Source organism: Sprattus sprattus (genome assembly GCF_963457725.1).
Source record: "Sprattus sprattus genome assembly, chromosome: 2".
NCBI classification, from domain to species: domain Eukaryota; kingdom Metazoa; phylum Chordata; class Actinopteri; order Clupeiformes; family Clupeidae; genus Sprattus; species Sprattus sprattus.
In genome coordinates, this window is record NC_137921.1 from 64,324,456 (window position 1) to 64,343,324 (window position 18,869).

An 18,869-nucleotide genomic window follows, 5' to 3' on the forward strand; every position below is an offset into this window, starting at 1 on the left:
CGTGACGAGTAAAGTTAAACTGTTTGCTTTTTCTCCCCCAATCACAGAACCTAGCCTGTCCACGCCCTGCTCAGGCACCCAGGAGTCCTGTGGAGTCCCCTCTGAAGAAGGAGAAACCTGCCATTTTGGACCTGTACATTCCCCCTCCTCCCTCAGCTCCATACGCCCCACGGTGAGTCAGGGGCATGGCAGATACATCCAGAACAACATAGGATAGTCCACTATGGAGAGATGCAGAGAGACAGCCTAGAATGTTCCACTGTTGAAGGAATCTCACTTTTGAAAGTGCCTGTGCCATAGTTAGATGTTGGAAGAAAGGGAAATAAAGTTTTTAACTTTGAACTAACACAGCACAATCCTTCATTATTTTACTTAGTACACTTTTATGGATACACCTTTTTGACATACGTCTTTACTTGACCGTCTCTTGCAGGGATGCCAAACCAACCGTGTGCACTGGCGTCAAACTTAGGCCTAAGCGCTCGCAGTCTCCCAACTCATTCCTCGACCACGAGGGCCGGCGGCGGTTCACCATCGCAGACTACGAAAGCAAGCCCGTGCCCAGCCCCGTGGAGCTCCCCGTGCCCCAAGCCCGCATGAGGCAGCGAGCGCCCTCCAGAGGTCAGTGCCTCCAGGCCAGGCCTGGTCCACCCAGCCCACCATATCCAGTCTCTGCACCTGCCCTCACATAAACCCCTCAGTCTACCTCACGGAGACAAAAAAACAAACAAGTCAACCATGAGTGGTGGCTGCAACTTAGCGATCAGTCTTGTTTACTTGCTGAACTGGTTGGGCAGCACCAAAGCCATGATTGAGGGGCTGATTCCAACCGACATTAATGTCTCTGCTCTGTACTGTGCATGTACATTAACCAGTATGCTAAACCATCCTTTCCAAAATAGACTTGGAATACTGATAAGGCCTGCATTGTATATGTAGTTCTGATGCCTGGGAATAGAAATTGATATACATGGAAAACTCATCCAAACGGTCCAAACGAGTTATGACGCCTGTCGCATACTTGACTTTGCTGACGCCATGTTCCTGCCAGTAAAGTAGTAACAGCACAGGACGTGACATGACAGGACTTGACAGTTGAGTGTAATGGAGTCTAAATACTTCCCACTTTCAGCTGTAAAGTTTTCTCCGTTTTAGAGGCTAAGAACTCACCATCATAAAGATCACGCAGATGTTGTGACACAGCAGCGGAGCTTCACCACTTAACCTCCTGTGCCTCTCCTCCGCAGGGAAGCCGCGGCCCGTGTCCATGCCTGTAGACACTTGCCTGGGTCTGTCGGACTCGCCCTCCAGGCTGGGTCCCCAAGGCAGGAAAGGTAAGTGCTTCACCTGCACCTGCCCTCATGGAGCTGCAGTTTCACCCAAAACACAAGCACACACACACACACACACACACACACACTCACACACTCACACACACACACACACACACACACTCACACTCACACTCACACTTACACTCACACACACACACACACACACACACTCACACACTCACACACACGCACACACACACACACACACACACTCACACTCACACTCACACTTACACTCACACACACACACACACACACACTCACACACTCACACACTCGCACACACGCACACACACACACACACACACACACACACACACACACACACACACACACACACACACACACACACACACTCACACACTCACCACACACACACACACACACACACACACACACACACACACACACACACACACACACACACAAGCAAAGCCCCAGGCTAATCTCACCTGCCATCAGCTCGCCTAATTACACACAGGGCACGACACACTTCACTCAGCAGAGAATTAGTGCATTGCAAGGGTGTGTTTGTGAGTCTTAATGTTGTTTGTTAATTGTAAGGTAAGCCTTAGGTTAAGAGCAATTTATTACGGTTTTAGGGTGTGGCGGTGCGTAGGTGTGTGTGTGTTTTTCTGGATCATGTTAGTTTGCATATGCGTAATGCTTTCACCTGTATATCTGGTAGTCTGCAGCATCCATTGGTAGCTATTAGCACTGACTACTACTCATCCCAATTTAAAGTGTAAAGTGTAGCTGAGATACACCGATACACACACAAACACACAAGCTTCGAATCCATTCTACCCCAGACGTGTATGAGACGCACCTCCATGTCTCCCCCCTTCCACCCAGGTGAGAACCCTCTTCACCGGTACCTCAGCACCGAGCGCATCGCCACCATCTCGGAGGAGACGCCCTGCTACCCGCTGCCCTACCGGCCGCTGGCGGGGGCCGAGCGGCCGCTGACGCGCGGCGTGGACCACATCCGCGGGAGCCAGTGCTTCATCAACGCCGAGCTGCACAACAGCGCCACCATCCCCTACCAGGAGGCGCTAGCCAAGAAGGCCCCGAAGCCAAAGCCGGCACAGACGCCCAACGAGCCCTCGCTGCTGAGCAGCTGGATCGCCCGGCTCAAGCTGCTGACACACTGAAAATGCGGGCGTGGGTGTGTGGATGTGAGTGAGAGAGAGTGTGTGTGTGTGTGTGTGTGTGTGTGTGTGTGTGTGTGTGTGTGTGTGTGTGACTGATTCCAATGGCTACTGTGTGTGTATGTGTGTGTGTGTGTGTTTGTGTGTGAGCAAATGTCCATATGTGTGTGTAAGTTTCTACATGAGTGTGTTATGGTGTAGTCAGGCCACACCAACGGTGCCTTTGATCCGCCTTGCTTCTCGGAGCGATGTCGAGTGTTGGTTCAGGGGGATTTGATGGAATGGTGTGTCTGTCAACCCCGTGCGAACTCCCAGCACCCAAAGACTGTCTGGTGCAAACCTTGACTTGCTGCTTTATCACAAACAATACATCCATATAGAAACAGGACTTGTTACATTACCTGTGTGCAGAGAGTTGAATTCACCAGTGTTTCTGAGTCTTATGAAGCTATGTCGTTGTTTCTTTTGAGTTATAACTACATGTATATACACTGTGTTTTGAAAACAATAGTAAACTTCATATGGTTATCGGGTCAGGTCTTGAACATTTCTCTTTTGTTTTTGCAGTAGAAGTCATTAGTTAACTCACTTTTGTATAACTTATAAGTTATTTAATTTGTCTTGAGCATTTTTTTTTGTGTATAGATTTTTCATTTTTGCATTATTGAGTCATTTGTTATATCCTTGTTCACTTTGTGCATCTTGCAAATGGCTCTTTTGACATGAGTCCTTATCTCAGCTTGAGATGTTCTGTTCCACTTGGTTGGAAAGAAAGCCTGGTGGAGATACTCTTAACACACGACTAACACAACTCATTACAAAAAGCTTTTCATTGAGGGCATTGAGGTTTAATGTGATCATTCAATGTCCACTGTGTTATCAGTATTTCTTTGTGTGAGTTTATATGTGCCTGTGTGTGTTTGCAAGTATGCAAGTGTGAAGGAATGAGACAAACACTGAAAAGTTTTAACGTTACCAAAAGAGTATGCAAAAAGAGTATGCAATTGCTGTATGCCTAACTAAAACTCAGGCTGAATGGGCTTTCACCGAAGCCCTGAGACATCCAAATCAACACTAGTGGTGTATTAGTGGCCCACGCCATCACAACATACATTATATACTACAAAACATAAATATCACATACTACTACTTCCTGTGTTATGACCTGGAAGAGAACCACACTTAACTTCTAGCTCATTCACTTGGACATCATTGATGCAGAACTAATAGTTTTGTTGCTTATAAATGGTGTAATTGTGTGTTGTGTTATCAAAAGCTCAATGCAGTTCAGTTCGAATGGCAAGAGGAGCACGTTTTAAGGCTTCAGAAGCTAAATGTATACTCTATACTATTTTGAACACAGGCTTTGTTTTTAAGAATATGTAAACGTTTTGTTAATATGTGATCATCTCTAAACTATTTTATTAAAGTTGCAATTAACTGTTTTTGTGTTGAATGTGGATGTTAAATTCAAAACTGGTTGTCATGGTCCAGACTGGTATATAACGCTTTAAATTAATATAGATTGTAGATAAAGTGGCCATGTATTTAGTTTTGTAGTTAAGTTAATGTATGTACGATTGATTTATTGTCCGGTCTTCAAACTTTAGAATAAATCAGGCATTTGGATCCCTTTCCATAACATTACCAGCCAGGAAATCAAAGATGTTGATACGAAGTTAACTCATTTCTGTCAATGCCAGATGTTTCCTATGTTTCTCACACCTTTTTTTGTCTGTGATTTGAAGAAAATAGTCTCTCTTCTCCATGCGTTCATCTAAGCTCTTTTGCATGTCTGGATTGTATGGTCTAGTGCTTATCTATGCAGGAAGACATTACATCAGATTTTCACACTCTATAATGTAGAAAGGACTGATGTGTGGCATATGAATTTAATCGATGGGAAATTAAGGAACTTGTGATCAGAGGTAAATACATTTTTTTCAGTACACAAACACTTTTTCTTCGTAAGCATTTTGTATAATTTATGAGAAATTAACAATTATGATAAATTATTACTAAACGCTAAGCACGTAGTGACTTTTCCACGCGTCATGGCAAGCTGGGGAAAAAATGTGTTAGGGCGAGAATCGTTAGCAAGATGATAAACAGTAGTTTTTCTTCAACATTGGCTTTGCACATTGTCGGTCTGTTCCATTAGCAGCATCGCCACCTGGTGGTGGATGATAAAAGAAGCCTTACCATTGACCTGCCTTCTAACCCATAGGCCTGTATCTGCTCAATCTGCTCTGAAATTCTTGAAGTTTACTGTGGATGTCAACCTCAGTTTGTCTCGTTGTTCATATAATATGATGCCTCAAAGGTCCACCATGTAACTGAAATGCAAATAAACAACGCTTTATTACCATTTACATATTATCATAAATTATCTTCTCTCTTCTCTGAGGCTTACTTCGTATTTTACTGTTTAAAAAGTCAATTTCACATCATATGAACAAGAAAGTGTCATGCAGCTGAGTATCTATTGTAAATGCACTTAAAGCAAGAATAAATAGCAACAGGCTTAGCGATGTTGACCCCTAGCTGCAGTCTTACTGAATCTGAAATTTAGCAGTTCTAATTGCCATCATTCCCCTCTGTCCACCACGCGCTGCTTGTGTGCACAAACAGGAAACGGCACTAATTGGCAGGTGCATGTTAATCTGATCCAACTTGTCGTCTTCGCTTCTCCTGAAGTTAACTGCAAATATGCTAGACACCAATTTTGATCGAGGGCAACGCAACATAATGAACTGGAGTGCTCTGAAATATTTCCTGCAGGTAATTGCATGCGGATTTACCGAGCGCGTCCTGCAATGGCGTCCACTGTCGAATTTCGTGTATTTTGATGTGTTTTACATAAGTATTAACAAGTGATCATTACATCTGTTTACATTAGGATTATCCTGTATTGACAATAGGTTAGCGTACATGCGTAGCGGAATCTGGCATCTCGGACTCACCCCCCTCCATACTCGTGATGGGTTAGGACGCATGCCACTACCAAACACAACAACATACACCTCGACAAGTTTTAACATAATCTCAGTGTTAGTTCAGGTAAATGTACCGCCTCAAGTGGTCTGCAGGTGACTTAGCCACAGCCTCAGACAAATCATTTAGTTTTTCTACACAAGAAATAATCACCTTACCATTAATATTAAACCCCTCTTCCACCAGTCTCCAATTACTGATAGAAACACTTCTGCATTTGCTAGGTTCCACATTCGTTCTTACCCATTTTAGACTTCTTCTCCCTGACTAACAGCAGGCAGTGTCCATGTTTAGCTGCTGTCTAGGTCCTTTCTTTCAACTCTTAAACTTCCTGTTTTCTCTGGAGTGAAGACTTCACATACCTAAATGGGTCCTTGTAGAATGCAAGCCTAGGTTATTCTTTCTTCTTTTGTTGTCTGTCCCACCAGTGGGAAAATATTTGTTTGTTCTTGTTGTCAATATGCCTTTAAAGCTCCGCGAGTTTTTGCCCTAGAATCCTAAAAAGAACACGCCCAGAAACCTTTAATCTTCCACATATATGCCACTTTTGCATCAATATTTTAGTTAGAGGAAATATTCAAAATTACAAAGGCATGTCGGACTACTAAAAAAAGTCTAACAGGCCTGTGCCAGGCTACTTTTTACCTCTGCCTACTGTTCATCATCTGCTCATTACCATTGCTTCTTCAGCTGCCTCCTGTCTATTTCAACATGGCTTGACCTTGCTTTTCCTTCCTAGCTTTGTGACAAACTCCATATCTGTCCATGACATAATTATAGATGACCTCACCCATGAGATTCAATTTATGTATTCTCTTAACCTTCCATAACTCCTTTAAAATCAACATTGATGCAATTCCATTCGTGGACTTCAGAGGGCCCTGGCTTTCTAACCTTTGGTTTCTGCCTTTCTATTTACTACATGCAATACTTGTTGGTTTAAATTTATACTAATTGATTAGTCTTTGCACCTCGCCAGGATTTCACATATGTCATATGTGCATAGATTATTATGCATTCTGGGGAATGGAAATGTTAAGACCTTTTGTCAAATATATTTAGATGAATAGTAATCTGTAAAACCTGCAGATCCTGCTGTGAGTAAAATGCTCAAGTAGTGACCTGGTGTTCGGATCAGTTTTTCTCATATTTAGTTGTGTGTGATAAACGCCTGTGTGGTTATGCAAGTGACAGAGACAGGATGTTTAACACAAGTATTGAGCGTAATAAGAGAGACCGTGGCGCTCTGTTTTGCGAAAACGTGAAAGAGGGAGAATTAGATACATGGAAATCGAGAACAGAGAGAGATTGTGAAAAAAAAGAGAGTGTGTGTGTGTGAGTGAGAGAGTGTGGGTGTGAGAGAGAGAGAGATCTAAGCAGGGGGAAGAGGTCTTTGCAACGGTACACTGTCTGTCTTTCTCTGTGTGTGAGCTGCGCTGCAGTGTGTGTGTGTATGTGTGTGTGTGTGTGTGTGTGTGTGTGTATTGTGTGTGTGTGTGTATTGTGTGTGTATTGTGTGTGGTGTGGTGGCTGACGGCTCAGCGCTGCGTGAGCTGTTGTTCACCCAGCTCCCCCCTCTCTCTGCCCTTCTCTGCTCTCTCAACCTGGAGGGCTCCGTGCCTCAGTGCAGCCGGCGGCCACCTCGGGGTAAGACCTCTGCTTGTGTGTCTGCTCTATCGGCCGTAATATGATGCTCTTTTTCAATGCAGTTCCTGTTTTATTGTGTTAATAATTGTGATCCTCATTGAATGCTCCCTGAAGTTCGTTGTTTTGTCATGCATAAAATCGGGAAGACTAACCATCCTCCTAGCTATTTATGTTTGCTCTTCTATTCTTTTGCTGTGTTATGGTTTCTTCTGTGTGTGTGTGTGTGTGTGTGTGTGTGTGTGTGTGTGTGTATGTGTATGTGTATGTGTATGTGTGTGTGTGTGTGTGTGTGTGTGTGTGTGTGTGTGTGTGTGTGTGTGGACATGCACCTTCTGGCATGTCCCCCCCCCCCCCCCCCCCCCCGTCCTACCCACCTGCTAACCGGTGTTTGCCTATGAAGGTAATGCTGCGATGAGTCGTCGTAAAGTGTCTGTCAAGGACCTGGGGCAGGGCGAGTGCTATGGGTGGCTTTACAAGAAGAAGGACAGCAGGGGCTTCCTTGGAACCCGATGGAAGAAGTATTGGTTCGTGCTGAAGCGGAGCGCTCTGTACTGGTATTCCAGTCAGATGGTGAGTGGTTTGCTGGGGGGTCAACTCTTTGTCACGTTCCCTGGATAGGAGAAGCATATTTATGCCAGAGGTTCAGTTCAATTCAGAAAATTCAGTTTTGTTGTCTCAGTACTTGTACTCTGTGCAATGACAATAAAGTTGAATCTAATCTAATCTAATCTAATCTAATCTAAATGTTTACAAAGACAGTAAGGGTCTTGGATGTCTATTGCTAAACAGAAGTTTTGACATTGTCAGATAGTCTTACATCTAGATTACATTTCTGAACTAAGTTGAATTAAAATGTGATTGTTCAAAAGGTGCCATTCTAACTCCCTCTATACTCCCCAAGATGCGACACGGACACAGATTTACCAGGGATTTTCCGCATTTCTTTTTTTCTTCATGGCTTGATGTCTCTGCAGGCGGAGAAAGCGGAGGGATACATCTACACAAGAGACTTCACTCTGGAACAGGCGACAGAATACAAGAAGAAATAGTAAGCCTCTAATTGGTCTATCTTTTGTTCTTTACTTTCTAGGCAGAGGCATTAAGTGTAGTTGAGTGTAATCTGAGTTGCTTAAGGCGACCATAACATAGCACGTGTCGAGACTCAAACTAGTTCATTTCAGATTTCAGTTTTTTTCTTGTTTACACACTGAATTTGTATTTCGGAAACTGCTAATATGTAAGGGCACTCACAAAAACTTGTATTATTTTAGCATGTATATAATTAATAGACCTCTTCCTAAAGCAAGCCAGCCACGTAATATTCATACTGCTTGTGCGTATGTCGAGGTGCCCACAGCAACAGACGCCTCTGAGCTGCGTTAGAAGGCCTTAAGCACCAAATCTCTTCACAGTCAAGCTCGCTAATAGCATACTGTCAACGCCTCCCCCTCCAACAGGAAATGGTCGGGGGTTAACATATATTCTTGAGCGTCAGTGCAGTCATGTGATTTCCCTGTACTGTGGCAGAGGCAAGGCACCAGTAGCAGAACTATACACAGATTATAGAAAAAATACACAGATTTGTCAAATCAGCAAATGTAACAATAAATCTGCTGTTCCTCTTTCACAGATCACCGTGAGGTGGTGGATTTTGTCCTATTTCCCAACATTTTGTTTGCGCTGCTTCTGGATTTAAGATTATGCTTTAATCCTGCTCAGAATGTGTAGAGGGTTTCTCTGTGTAGATTTAGATTTCAACCTTTACTGCTTCTGTTTTTGCCATCATGACTGGCCCTCTCATCCCCTGTCTTCTGTTTTGCACTCCAGTGCCATGAAGGCCAGTCATCCTCAGATCATGAGTCTCTACTTTGCAGCCGAGAGTGTCAAAGAGATGAACAAGTAAGTGTCAAAGACACAAGCTGTGAACAGGAAACCACATATCACGTGCGGAGCCTTTTGTGTCTTCTCTCTGCAGTTCACAGAACTTTGAGATACAGTAACTGTTTCAGTCCACGTATCAGAAAAAAAGGCATGACTTATTTCTTAGCGTATTATGACAGGTGATCCTTAATGATGCCGACGTTTTCATTTCATTTTCAAAAACATGGTTTTCTGTTCATGACCTGGGGAGGTTTGAGTCCGCTTGGCCTTCCATCTTCCTAGTGAACACATCTTTAAAGCAAACAGGTTTTTTCTATGGCCAGTGTGTGTGTGTATGCGCTGCATCTTTTGGTCTTGGGTGAAGCCTGGGTCTCTCTCAGGTCTGTCTGTTTTAGGGTCTAGTATCTGAAGTTGTTCTCACTGCAGGTGGTTGAGTGCGTTCAAGGAGGCCTCCATTCAAAGGATACCGACCACAGCCTGTGAAGATGAAGGTGATGACAGACGGGATTGCAATAACTAAGCTTCTTTGATACCCAGTGGTGTAATGCACATGACACCAATGAACCCTTAATATCAGTGATCAGTGATATCATCACACACTTTACACCGCAGGAAATGATATTGAGTTACATCCCTGTCCTTACACTGGGTATTATGCACATTGGATTTCATGCCTTTCGTGTGTGTGTGTGTGTGTGTGTGTGTGTGTGTGTGTGTTCGGTGTGTGTGTGTTCGGTGTGTGTGTTCGGTGTGTGTGTGTGTGTGTGTGTTCGGTGTGTGTGTGCGCGCTTGTGTGTGTTTGTATCTAGGTTGCTACAGTGAAGAGAGTGATCACGAAGAGACAGAGTCGGTAGAAGTGGCATGTCAAATTTACACGGAGCAGCTGACTGCTGGCAGTATTAATGTGAGTTGAAGCTAATTTTGCCACCCGCTAGATTTGCATGGTTCCGCATGGCTATGCCGTAAACCACTTGCTGCCAGTCAGATGAGAGTTGCACACACTAAATGTATGTCGCAGTGTGGCAGACAGAAATAAATCTGTTTTTACTGTTCTGCTTTGGATGGATCTCACACCTCACACTGCTCAGTTTATCTGTGAGAATAGGGTCAGAAGATTTGCAGAAAGTGCTTCTTTACACAACACTTGACATTCTAGTTGCTAGAAAAACTATAGTTATGTTATAGTATATGTTGTGGTCTATAATCAGCAGCGTATTAGTTGTAGTGACCAGTGAGATAGGCTTCCTCACTGCCCACTGCCCAGTGTCTTTACAAGTGCACTATATTTTAAAGGGAAGGGGTAGACGGCAGCAATGGTTAAGTCTGATAGAAGATGCAACATTTTTTTCAGCATTTATAATTGTTGGGAAGTGCAATGCACTTAACTGCACAGCAGTCTGGTCAATGTCTGTCGTTGTAAACTTGTTGATCATTCTTGCATGCTTTTTGTCTCCCATCTAAAATTCCCTGCGTGGCCACTAGGAGGAGCTGCCGCCTCCTCGGTGCTCCTCTTCACCGCGTTGCACCTCAGTCCCGTGCTGTTCTCCGGCCACCGCCACCTCCTCCCAGACGTCCGTGACAGCCGTCGAATGCCAAAGCGAGTCCTGGTTGGACATCACCACCATATCCACTGGGCCACCCTCCCTGGACCTCCCCCAAAGTCAAGAAGATGAACCGCAGCCGCAGCAGGAGCAGCAGGAGCGGCAGGAGCAGCAGGAGCGGCAGGAGCAGCAGCAGCAGGAGGAGCAGGAGCAGGAGCAGCAGGAGCAGCAGCAGCAGCCCTCCACTGAAGAGGGTAAGTATCTCATTGTAAAGGAGGAAGCAACAAGGATTAAAGTAACATACCAAACCACATTTGCACCGCAGAACTTAGCCAGAACTGACCCAGCACAGAACTCGTGTGCGTGTATGTGTGTGTCAATACTGCATGTTAGTTTGTGGTTGTGAATGCTCTGGCAGCAGTGTTCATGAATTTTTAATGTTTTATTTGAAGGGGTGATTGTGGGCCTTATTAGCATGTGAGATGTGTGAACTATGCAGCCCCGGACATCCATGTTCCATCTGACACCTTAGTGCAGCCTTTTTAGGGCACAAACATGTGAAGACGCCTCTGCTGATCTCCCTCCAACCAGACCCCACCACATGATATTAGACCTCTTCTAATCTAGGGCGCCTCTGTGTGGAACCACATCCCTCTAGCTGCTTTTGGTCAAACTCTCAGTGGGCTGAATGGGGCCATTCCAGTGTCACAGTTCAGTGGTGTCACAGATAAAAAGCCAAACAACACTGACAACCCTCTCTAATCAGCATCACTTGTAGGTTCATGCTTTAAGACAATTCCTCTGACCAGTTTGCAGACACTCATCATTAAGAAATGTGACGCAAGACTTGTATGATACTTTTGTTGCTTTGTAGTCCGGTTTCCTTTTGCCGTGACCAGTTTGTCTTTCCTCTCTCTCTCTCTTATCAATCGCCCTCCTTCATCCATGCCATACTCATACCATATAGTATTTATATATTCCTGCTCTTCCTGGACTCACCACTTTGCACTATTGTTTGTATATACTTTTTAAGACTTATTGGATTGTTGACCATTGCACTGTTGGATTGTATTGTTTTGCACTGCTGTATTGTTTTGCACTGTTGTATTGTTTTGTGTTGTGATGTATATTTGTGTAACATGTGTGAGCACACTGAGAGCCACTGCACCAAGACAAATTCCTTGTTTGTGCAAACTAACTTGGCCAATAAAAGCTGATTCTGATGCGTTTGTGTTCCCTGTGGCGCCCCCTGCTGGCGGCTGTGTAGATGAGATGGAGCGGCTGTACCTCCACCTGAAGGAGGCCCGCCTGTCCCCCACGGGGCTCCTGCAGCCCGCCTCCAAACGAGACTACAGGGCCTCCTTCATCAAGCGCTGCCAGGACGAGGTCATCAATGAGAAGCTGCATCATGCCAGGACTCTCAACAGCACTTTGAAGGTGTGTGTGCGTGTGTGTGTGCGTGCGTGCGTGTGTGTGTGTGTGTGTGTGTGTGTGTGTGTGTGTGTGTGTGCGTGCGTGCGTGCATGCACTATCCTCAGCTCAGAAGACCTTACACTACTAATGAGTTGTGGTCATCCTATTCTGTGAATGATGAGAATGGTGGAATGCGCAGAAGTCTATTCGTGCGTGCGTGTGTGCGTGCGTGTGTGCATGCGTGCGTGGGGGTGGGTGGAGGTGGGTGGGTGGAGGGAGGGAGGGAGGGAGGGAGGGGGAGAGAGAGAGAGAGAGAGAGAGAGGGGAATAAAGGAAGAGGGGATGAGAAAGATATGCCTCCTTAGGTCGAAAAGGGTTCATGCCATCTATGACCAGGTTTGTTCTGTTGTGTCTAGTTAGTCATTGACTACATTTTGAAACAGTCAACAATGTTCTATTTCAAATATGTGTAGTCACGAGGTCACAACCATGACAAGTGCAGTCTCCTAGTATGAAAAGCAGCTCATCCCATGCAAGTATGTCTGTCTTCCTTGGTGAACTTATTTATTCTCTCTCTCCTTCCCCCTCCCTCCTTCCTCCCCCTCTCAGTCTAAAGAGGCCGACCTGCTGTGTCTAGAGCAGGTGCTAGCCGACCCCTCCCTCAGTGCCTACAAGTATCGACAGTGGAGAGAGGCCAACGTGCTGCTTCTCCAGGAGGTTGCCAAGCGCAGACCGCCACCAGGGCGGCAACATAGCCTCCCACCACAGGAGTCCACCCAAACCTCCACGACCACCGTCAGTAGCATCGCAACCTACTACACAGAGACCAGTGTTTGAACCAGCTCAGGAGTGGAGCTCGAGGTTTATCAGCAAAGAGTCGTCCTGAAAGTGGGAGGCGAAGAAGAAGACCAGTCTGACTGGCAGGGACAATACTAACGTAGCACTCTGACCTTGATGTGTTTATCAAGAAGTGCTACAAAGTGTCATGGAGGGACTGGTGGTTAACTAGTGACCTATATTTTGGGACTCAAACACTGCCTGGAGCTTCGATCTGCGGCTTGAGATATAGTTTGCAGAAGAAGCTGTGTGCCCTGCGCTTTGGGGGGGGGGGGGGGGGCAGATGTCTGAATTTACCCCATTTGATCTCTGCACCTGGTTTATGACACCAAGACTAACTGCGCTTTATTCATTTGATCTTGTAATGTGCTGTGTGTGTGTGAACGTAAGCTATGTCTGCAGTTGGAATTCATTTCTCCTCTCTCTTACGAACACACACAAACACACACACACACAAACACGCACACAAGCACACACACGTAAATAGAGTTTATGTGTGTGCACACATGCACAATCTAAAGTAAAACTTTCACACATTTTACCAGTGTCAGTATCGAAATGATGTTCCTCCGACTGGGTTTCCTGTTGGCTTAAGTTATTTATTGAAATATATTTTCACGCTCAAAGGTGCACATACATATACATACATACAGAGTTAATACGTTTTCACAATGCTTAGGGATTTTCATAGTGGTGTATAATCTGTAATTGCCTTCTGTCTTCTGCACAAGGCAGTGTGGTGTTGGTGGCAGTAATGAGAAATGAATACTCATACACATCTGCGCATCTTGGTTTTACGCAATGTGTGATTTTAACTCGAGTCTTTTAAATATTGCACATATTTTATACCATAATGTTTTATGATTTGATTTTTATTGTTATAAAATATATATATATGTATATCGTATATAAATGTCCTGCTTGTTGTATATATATTGCCTTCTCTTTACAGATTGTTTTTATTGTATGATTTTAAAGAGGATGGGAGGAAATAAAAGCCTGTACCATAAATTATTCCTGAGATTATCGATCAGCAAAGTCCGTGATCAGCCATTTGAACTGAGTTTAACTTCTCACATGCCTTTGTGTTGTCTGCTCACCCATTCTTTATCCTTAGTGGATACTAACACAGTCTGATGAATTTAGATTTATACATGAAGACGGTACTTTGTCTTGGGTAGCCATCTGCAGTACCTATTTAATTAAAGGCGTCTTGCATGTGAACGCACATCTTACACAAAAACTATCCAAATCTTTTGATGAATGGAGTTGTCCCAAACATCCAGATAATATTCAGCCATCTGTTGCTCTGCTTTTGTTTGCTGATACAAAGAAGTCTTTGGAGGCAGAAGACTCCCCATCAAGCCCCAAACCCTGACAGCCATTCTAATGATAATGATGAGGGATGAGGTTGCGGGTACAGTGACCGCTCACTAGGGGGCGACATTTAACCTAAACTCCATCTGATCCTCAGCTGCAGACTTGTCAATTGCTTTGAAGCAAATACTCGCCAGTCATTCCAAGGAATAAGTTAGAACAGGGAAAGACATGTTAAGTCTATTATTATTATTTTTATCTTATTTGATCCCAATGAAAATGTTAACTTGCTCTGATTTGTCCCTCATCCAGTTTTGAGGGTACACAGTTTATGTACTTAAATATCTGTAGATAAACAAACACAGATAGGTGATCTCATGGTTGTGTCCAAAGTCAGTCGGCATGCGTGTACTCACACACAACAACACACTCACGCACTCAAGACTCAAGACTGCTGTTTGCATGGTTAAGTCTGTATTAAATCAGCTCCAGGCTAATGGGGTATACAAAACTGCAGGGATATGAGTTCAGACAAGACACGAGTTTGGCAAGGACAAGTTCAAGACCACAGAGCAAGACTGGATGGTGTTAAGGACCTGAGATTAGTTCTAATGAAATTCAATTTTCATATTATCACAATAATCACACACCCACACACACACACACCACAGCATTCACATACACACACATGCACACACACACACACACACACACACACACACTGAAACACACACACACACCACAGCATTAACATACACACACATGCACACACACACACACACACACACACTGGCCATCACACACACACACACACTGGCCATCACACACACACACTGGCCATCACACACACACACACACACACACACACACACACACACTGGCCATCACACACACACTGGCCATCACACACACACACACTGGCCATCACACACACACACACTGGCCATCACACACACACACACACGCACACACACACACACACACACACACGCTCTTTCAAACACTTCATAAATCGGAGTGGGCAAGCTCATGCTTGCACATGTGTACGTGTGTGGTCCCAGTCATGTGACCCAATGTATCCAGCGGGGGTGCTCACTATCAACAGAGATGGTGGATTCACTTTCAACAGGGAAGTATCGACTTCACTGTTTTGTCTTTACCTTGGTACATTTGCAGACCTTTGGAGCCAATGAATGCACTCAATCGTGTACCTCTGGGTTTCCAATCACCATATGATTTAATTGAGCCCCACCTCCTTCCAGTACCCATTACAGTGAAATACTCTGCTGGCAACCAGCCAGTACTGAAGACAGGTCTAAAGTTGAAATGTGTCCAATCCAATTTCAATTCAATTCCAAAATCCAATTATATCCCCCAGCTGCCTCCTGCGTGATCTTCCTCATATCATAAGGGCCAGGGAGGAGATGACTGTTAATCATTTCCATGGAAGAATAAGTCTCTTTTCACCCTCGTCATGTGATAATGGTGTTAAAGGGAGTGGGGATTTGGGCGTATCTGCCTGACGGATGAGTAACTTCTCCATTCAAGTGTGCCCCAGCAGAGCGCTGTAAACATCACCTTTAATGGAGAGAGCGGCAGGCCGGACCTTCTTGCTTCACTTGTGCATGGCCGGTATTGAGCAAACAGGGTTAACGCGTACGGAGGCCTGTTTCTCATGTTCACGTGGAGCACCGTTGCTGGTTTCCATCATACATGTACAAACACCCTCACACACAGTGTGTATATATGAGGCTGGGCTGAACTGTCAGTCAAAGTTTTATGATGTTTTCCATGAAATAATGTTAGACTTTGGTAAGTGGTATGCAGTGTTACAGTGTATATGTATGAATATATATATATGTGTGTGTGTGTGTGTGTGTGTGTGTGTGAGAACGGGAGGGCACACTGGTATATGGTTCTAATTTCCATAATTTGTGTTTCTATTGTGATTGTCCTGTCTGTCCTGGCTAAGGAGCCTTTTCTCTCCTGATTCAGTTCACATGAAGCACATGATTCTGACCGCCTATTGTGTTTTCATGAGTGTGGCTGCAGTTGACCTCAAAAATGCAGGTCTGATGGAGGAGCACTCTGCTTTCAAGCCAACGGCTACCCAAACAATCCCAGCTGTAAGGACACTGCACTCCGTGTGCCTGTCATACAGAGGAACACAATGTTTGATCCTCTGAAATCTGACCAAGGACTGCCGGGATAATGCTCAAATGACAGTCTTACACATTCCACGTGTGCGTCTGTGGTCGGGAGCTATGCCTCGCCGCCAGAGTATGCCTGTAAAAACATAAAGGATCGGCAACAAAGACACTCTTCATTCCCATGTTCCAAACTCAATTTCAGTACTCTTAAAAAGGGCATCAACATACCAGAGCAAATTCCGACTCGACCTATAAATAAATCTCTCTGCGACTTTATGTATTTAAGCGGCCTCGTTTGAGATGACCTACCACCAAAGACATCCCTAAGAAGACAATAAACACGTCTCTTCACGTCACATTATGGTTGGTAATCCTGGGGCTCCAACTTCAATCTGGCCTCATCATCTCTGTCAATAACGCTGGCAATGTTTTCCCCCTCTCAATGATCGACCCCTTTCAGCTGCAGGCTGCCTCCGTCCCCTGTGTCCTCCGTCTGTGTTTTATACAGTGTGAAATGATTACATTTCTCATTCTGTTTGGGTTAAATTCATCTTCCCTCAGGCACTGATTAAGTGTTTGAGTGATCGCTGAGGCCATTAACACAGGGTCGCATGGGGGGGGGGGGGAATTAGTTTTGGACAGAGTGGAATTTTGCTGTGGGGGCATGAGCCTATAATAGCAACTTGGGATGAGTCTGTGATTGTGCCTGTGGCGAACACCAGGGAAGCAGGGGATATGTAATGTGCTAATATGAAACAAAGAAGGGCATCTCACCTGGGACAACCACACACCAAGGCATATCAACATCCCTGACAATTACGAGGAGCCTGAGGGATTTGTCTTAGCCACAGAAATGACACACTCTGCCACAAATAGGTCCAGTATTACAAATCAGTCCTTATACACTGATGGGCCTTACCAGGTAGTGGGGGTGTCAGGTTGTTCTATTGCAGAACACCCATGAGATTATTCCTGAAATGAGACATGAGAAAACAGCCCTCTTCATAGCCCTAACCTCGATTTACCAAACAAAGACTGACGATGTGTTTTCTTTCGAACAATATATTCACATGTCATCTCTGTCTGTAAAAACCTTGTAAATGCTTTCTCCGTTACCAATGTGAGTTTATTAACATATGACATGTGTCCTTAGGTGTACACACTGTAAACACTGTGTTCAGTGTGGAAGTATGAATGGGGTAATGTTCAGGTGAGTCAGACAGATGACAGGTGGCAAAGGGTATCCATGTCGAGGGAAGGCACAAAAGGCAGCAGGGATACAAATCTGTAATTGTTATTTATTTGTCCTCGTGGAGACGATAATAAATGTATCAACAGATAAACAAATAGCATTAGCCTATTGTTGAGAGCAACCTTTTCCAAGAGATCAAGTAGCTGTTGAGAAACGACAAGTGGACACAATTAGAAAGTACAAGAAGAGTGCCTGAGGGAAATTGAGATCAGGCTTCTCTGGTTACCAGATAATGAGCTGTAATTTCTGAACTTCTCTTTCTTGTGATGTTCGGAAAACCCCTCTTCTCAAATAGATTTAAACAGGAAAAATGGTTGTATTTCCAGAGGCTTGCGCCATTCAGCTAACGTGTGGGCTGTGAATTAACTATGGTATGGCCTCGCAATTACCCATTCAGTAACTTGCTCCTGCTAAACATGGATAAGGCAAGAAAATACTGCCACACCTACAGATTCATTATGCCTTTCCCCATACCTCTCGTTTGTCTGGTAGAGAAGGTGGAACAGGCTTTCAAGTCTCTGATGACTGGAAATCCACACAGCTCCTGCCTGCGCACAGCTTTCATATAGGGTGACCAGACCATAGATAAAGACCAGACGTCCTCTTTTCGAGACCTAAAAAAATGCTGCCGGCAGGGATTCCAAAATTGTCCGGGATTTTGCCTCGTCGGATATTTGTGTTTCTCTGGGTCTTTCTTTTACACCCTTACGAGTTTTGGAAAGGGTATCCCTTACGTTCCACTTTCTTGCGCGAGCTCTGACTGTAGAGAGAACTGTCATTGGTCTACCGCCCTCTCAGTGTTGCCAGATGCACGATCATTATCCTCCAAGACAATAATTTTGAGCATTTGGTACGATTCTTCGCCATTTCCAATCTGGCAACACTGAGCACCTTGCCGCTTCCACTAGTAACTATCTTTTTCACTTGCAGATGTCATATGCTGTTATCATGTGCCGTTCCACCTCACTTTACACAGGTGTCATCAATACAACAGCACATGACACCTGCATGTGGAAAAGATGGCAAAAACCTCGTGGCGGGAGGGGGGGTCATCTGAATGTGAAAAAGGATAGCAAAACATCGTCGAGGGGGAGGGGGCGGGGTCATCTGTATGCTATACACTACCACGCCCCCTCCCCCGCGACGAAGTGTCCTCCTTTTCTCAAACTCCGAGGTCCGTTTGAATATCATGCCATCATGACTGATGCTTTCAAATTATACCTGGTGGTGATTTATCATCAACCAGGACAAACTGGCAGCTTTGTGAATGAATTTGTGTCTGCACTTCCAATGGATAATGATGATATGAATCAATATTCATATGGAAAAAATTCGCATTCTGCAGATTTCTT

At 44.6% G+C, this 18,869-nt stretch overlaps 1 protein-coding gene across 1 annotated transcript in view; it reads left to right on the plus strand.

Moving 5' to 3' along the window:
• The window catches only part of LOC308382839 (connector enhancer of kinase suppressor of ras 3-like), a gene marked incomplete at its 3' end in the record, with an annotated part of 40,862 nt that extends 28,064 nt beyond the window's left edge, over window positions 1-12,798 (plus strand). The window contains exons 10-22 of the mRNA XM_080860361.1: window positions 48-172; window positions 434-621; window positions 1,248-1,334; window positions 2,190-2,483; window positions 7,022-7,126; window positions 7,527-7,696; window positions 8,101-8,174; window positions 8,954-9,025; window positions 9,434-9,498; window positions 9,817-9,911; window positions 10,490-10,667; window positions 11,816-11,985; window positions 12,571-12,798. Of these exons, the coding sequence (XP_080716487.1) occupies window positions 48-172; window positions 434-621; window positions 1,248-1,334; window positions 2,190-2,483; window positions 7,022-7,126; window positions 7,527-7,696; window positions 8,101-8,174; window positions 8,954-9,025; window positions 9,434-9,498; window positions 9,817-9,911; window positions 10,490-10,667; window positions 11,816-11,985; window positions 12,571-12,798 (1,851 nt within the window). The remainder of the gene's footprint in view (window positions 1-47; window positions 173-433; window positions 622-1,247; window positions 1,335-2,189; window positions 2,484-7,021; window positions 7,127-7,526; window positions 7,697-8,100; window positions 8,175-8,953; window positions 9,026-9,433; window positions 9,499-9,816; window positions 9,912-10,489; window positions 10,668-11,815; window positions 11,986-12,570) is intronic.
• Window positions 12,799-18,869: the final 6,071 nt, after the last annotated feature.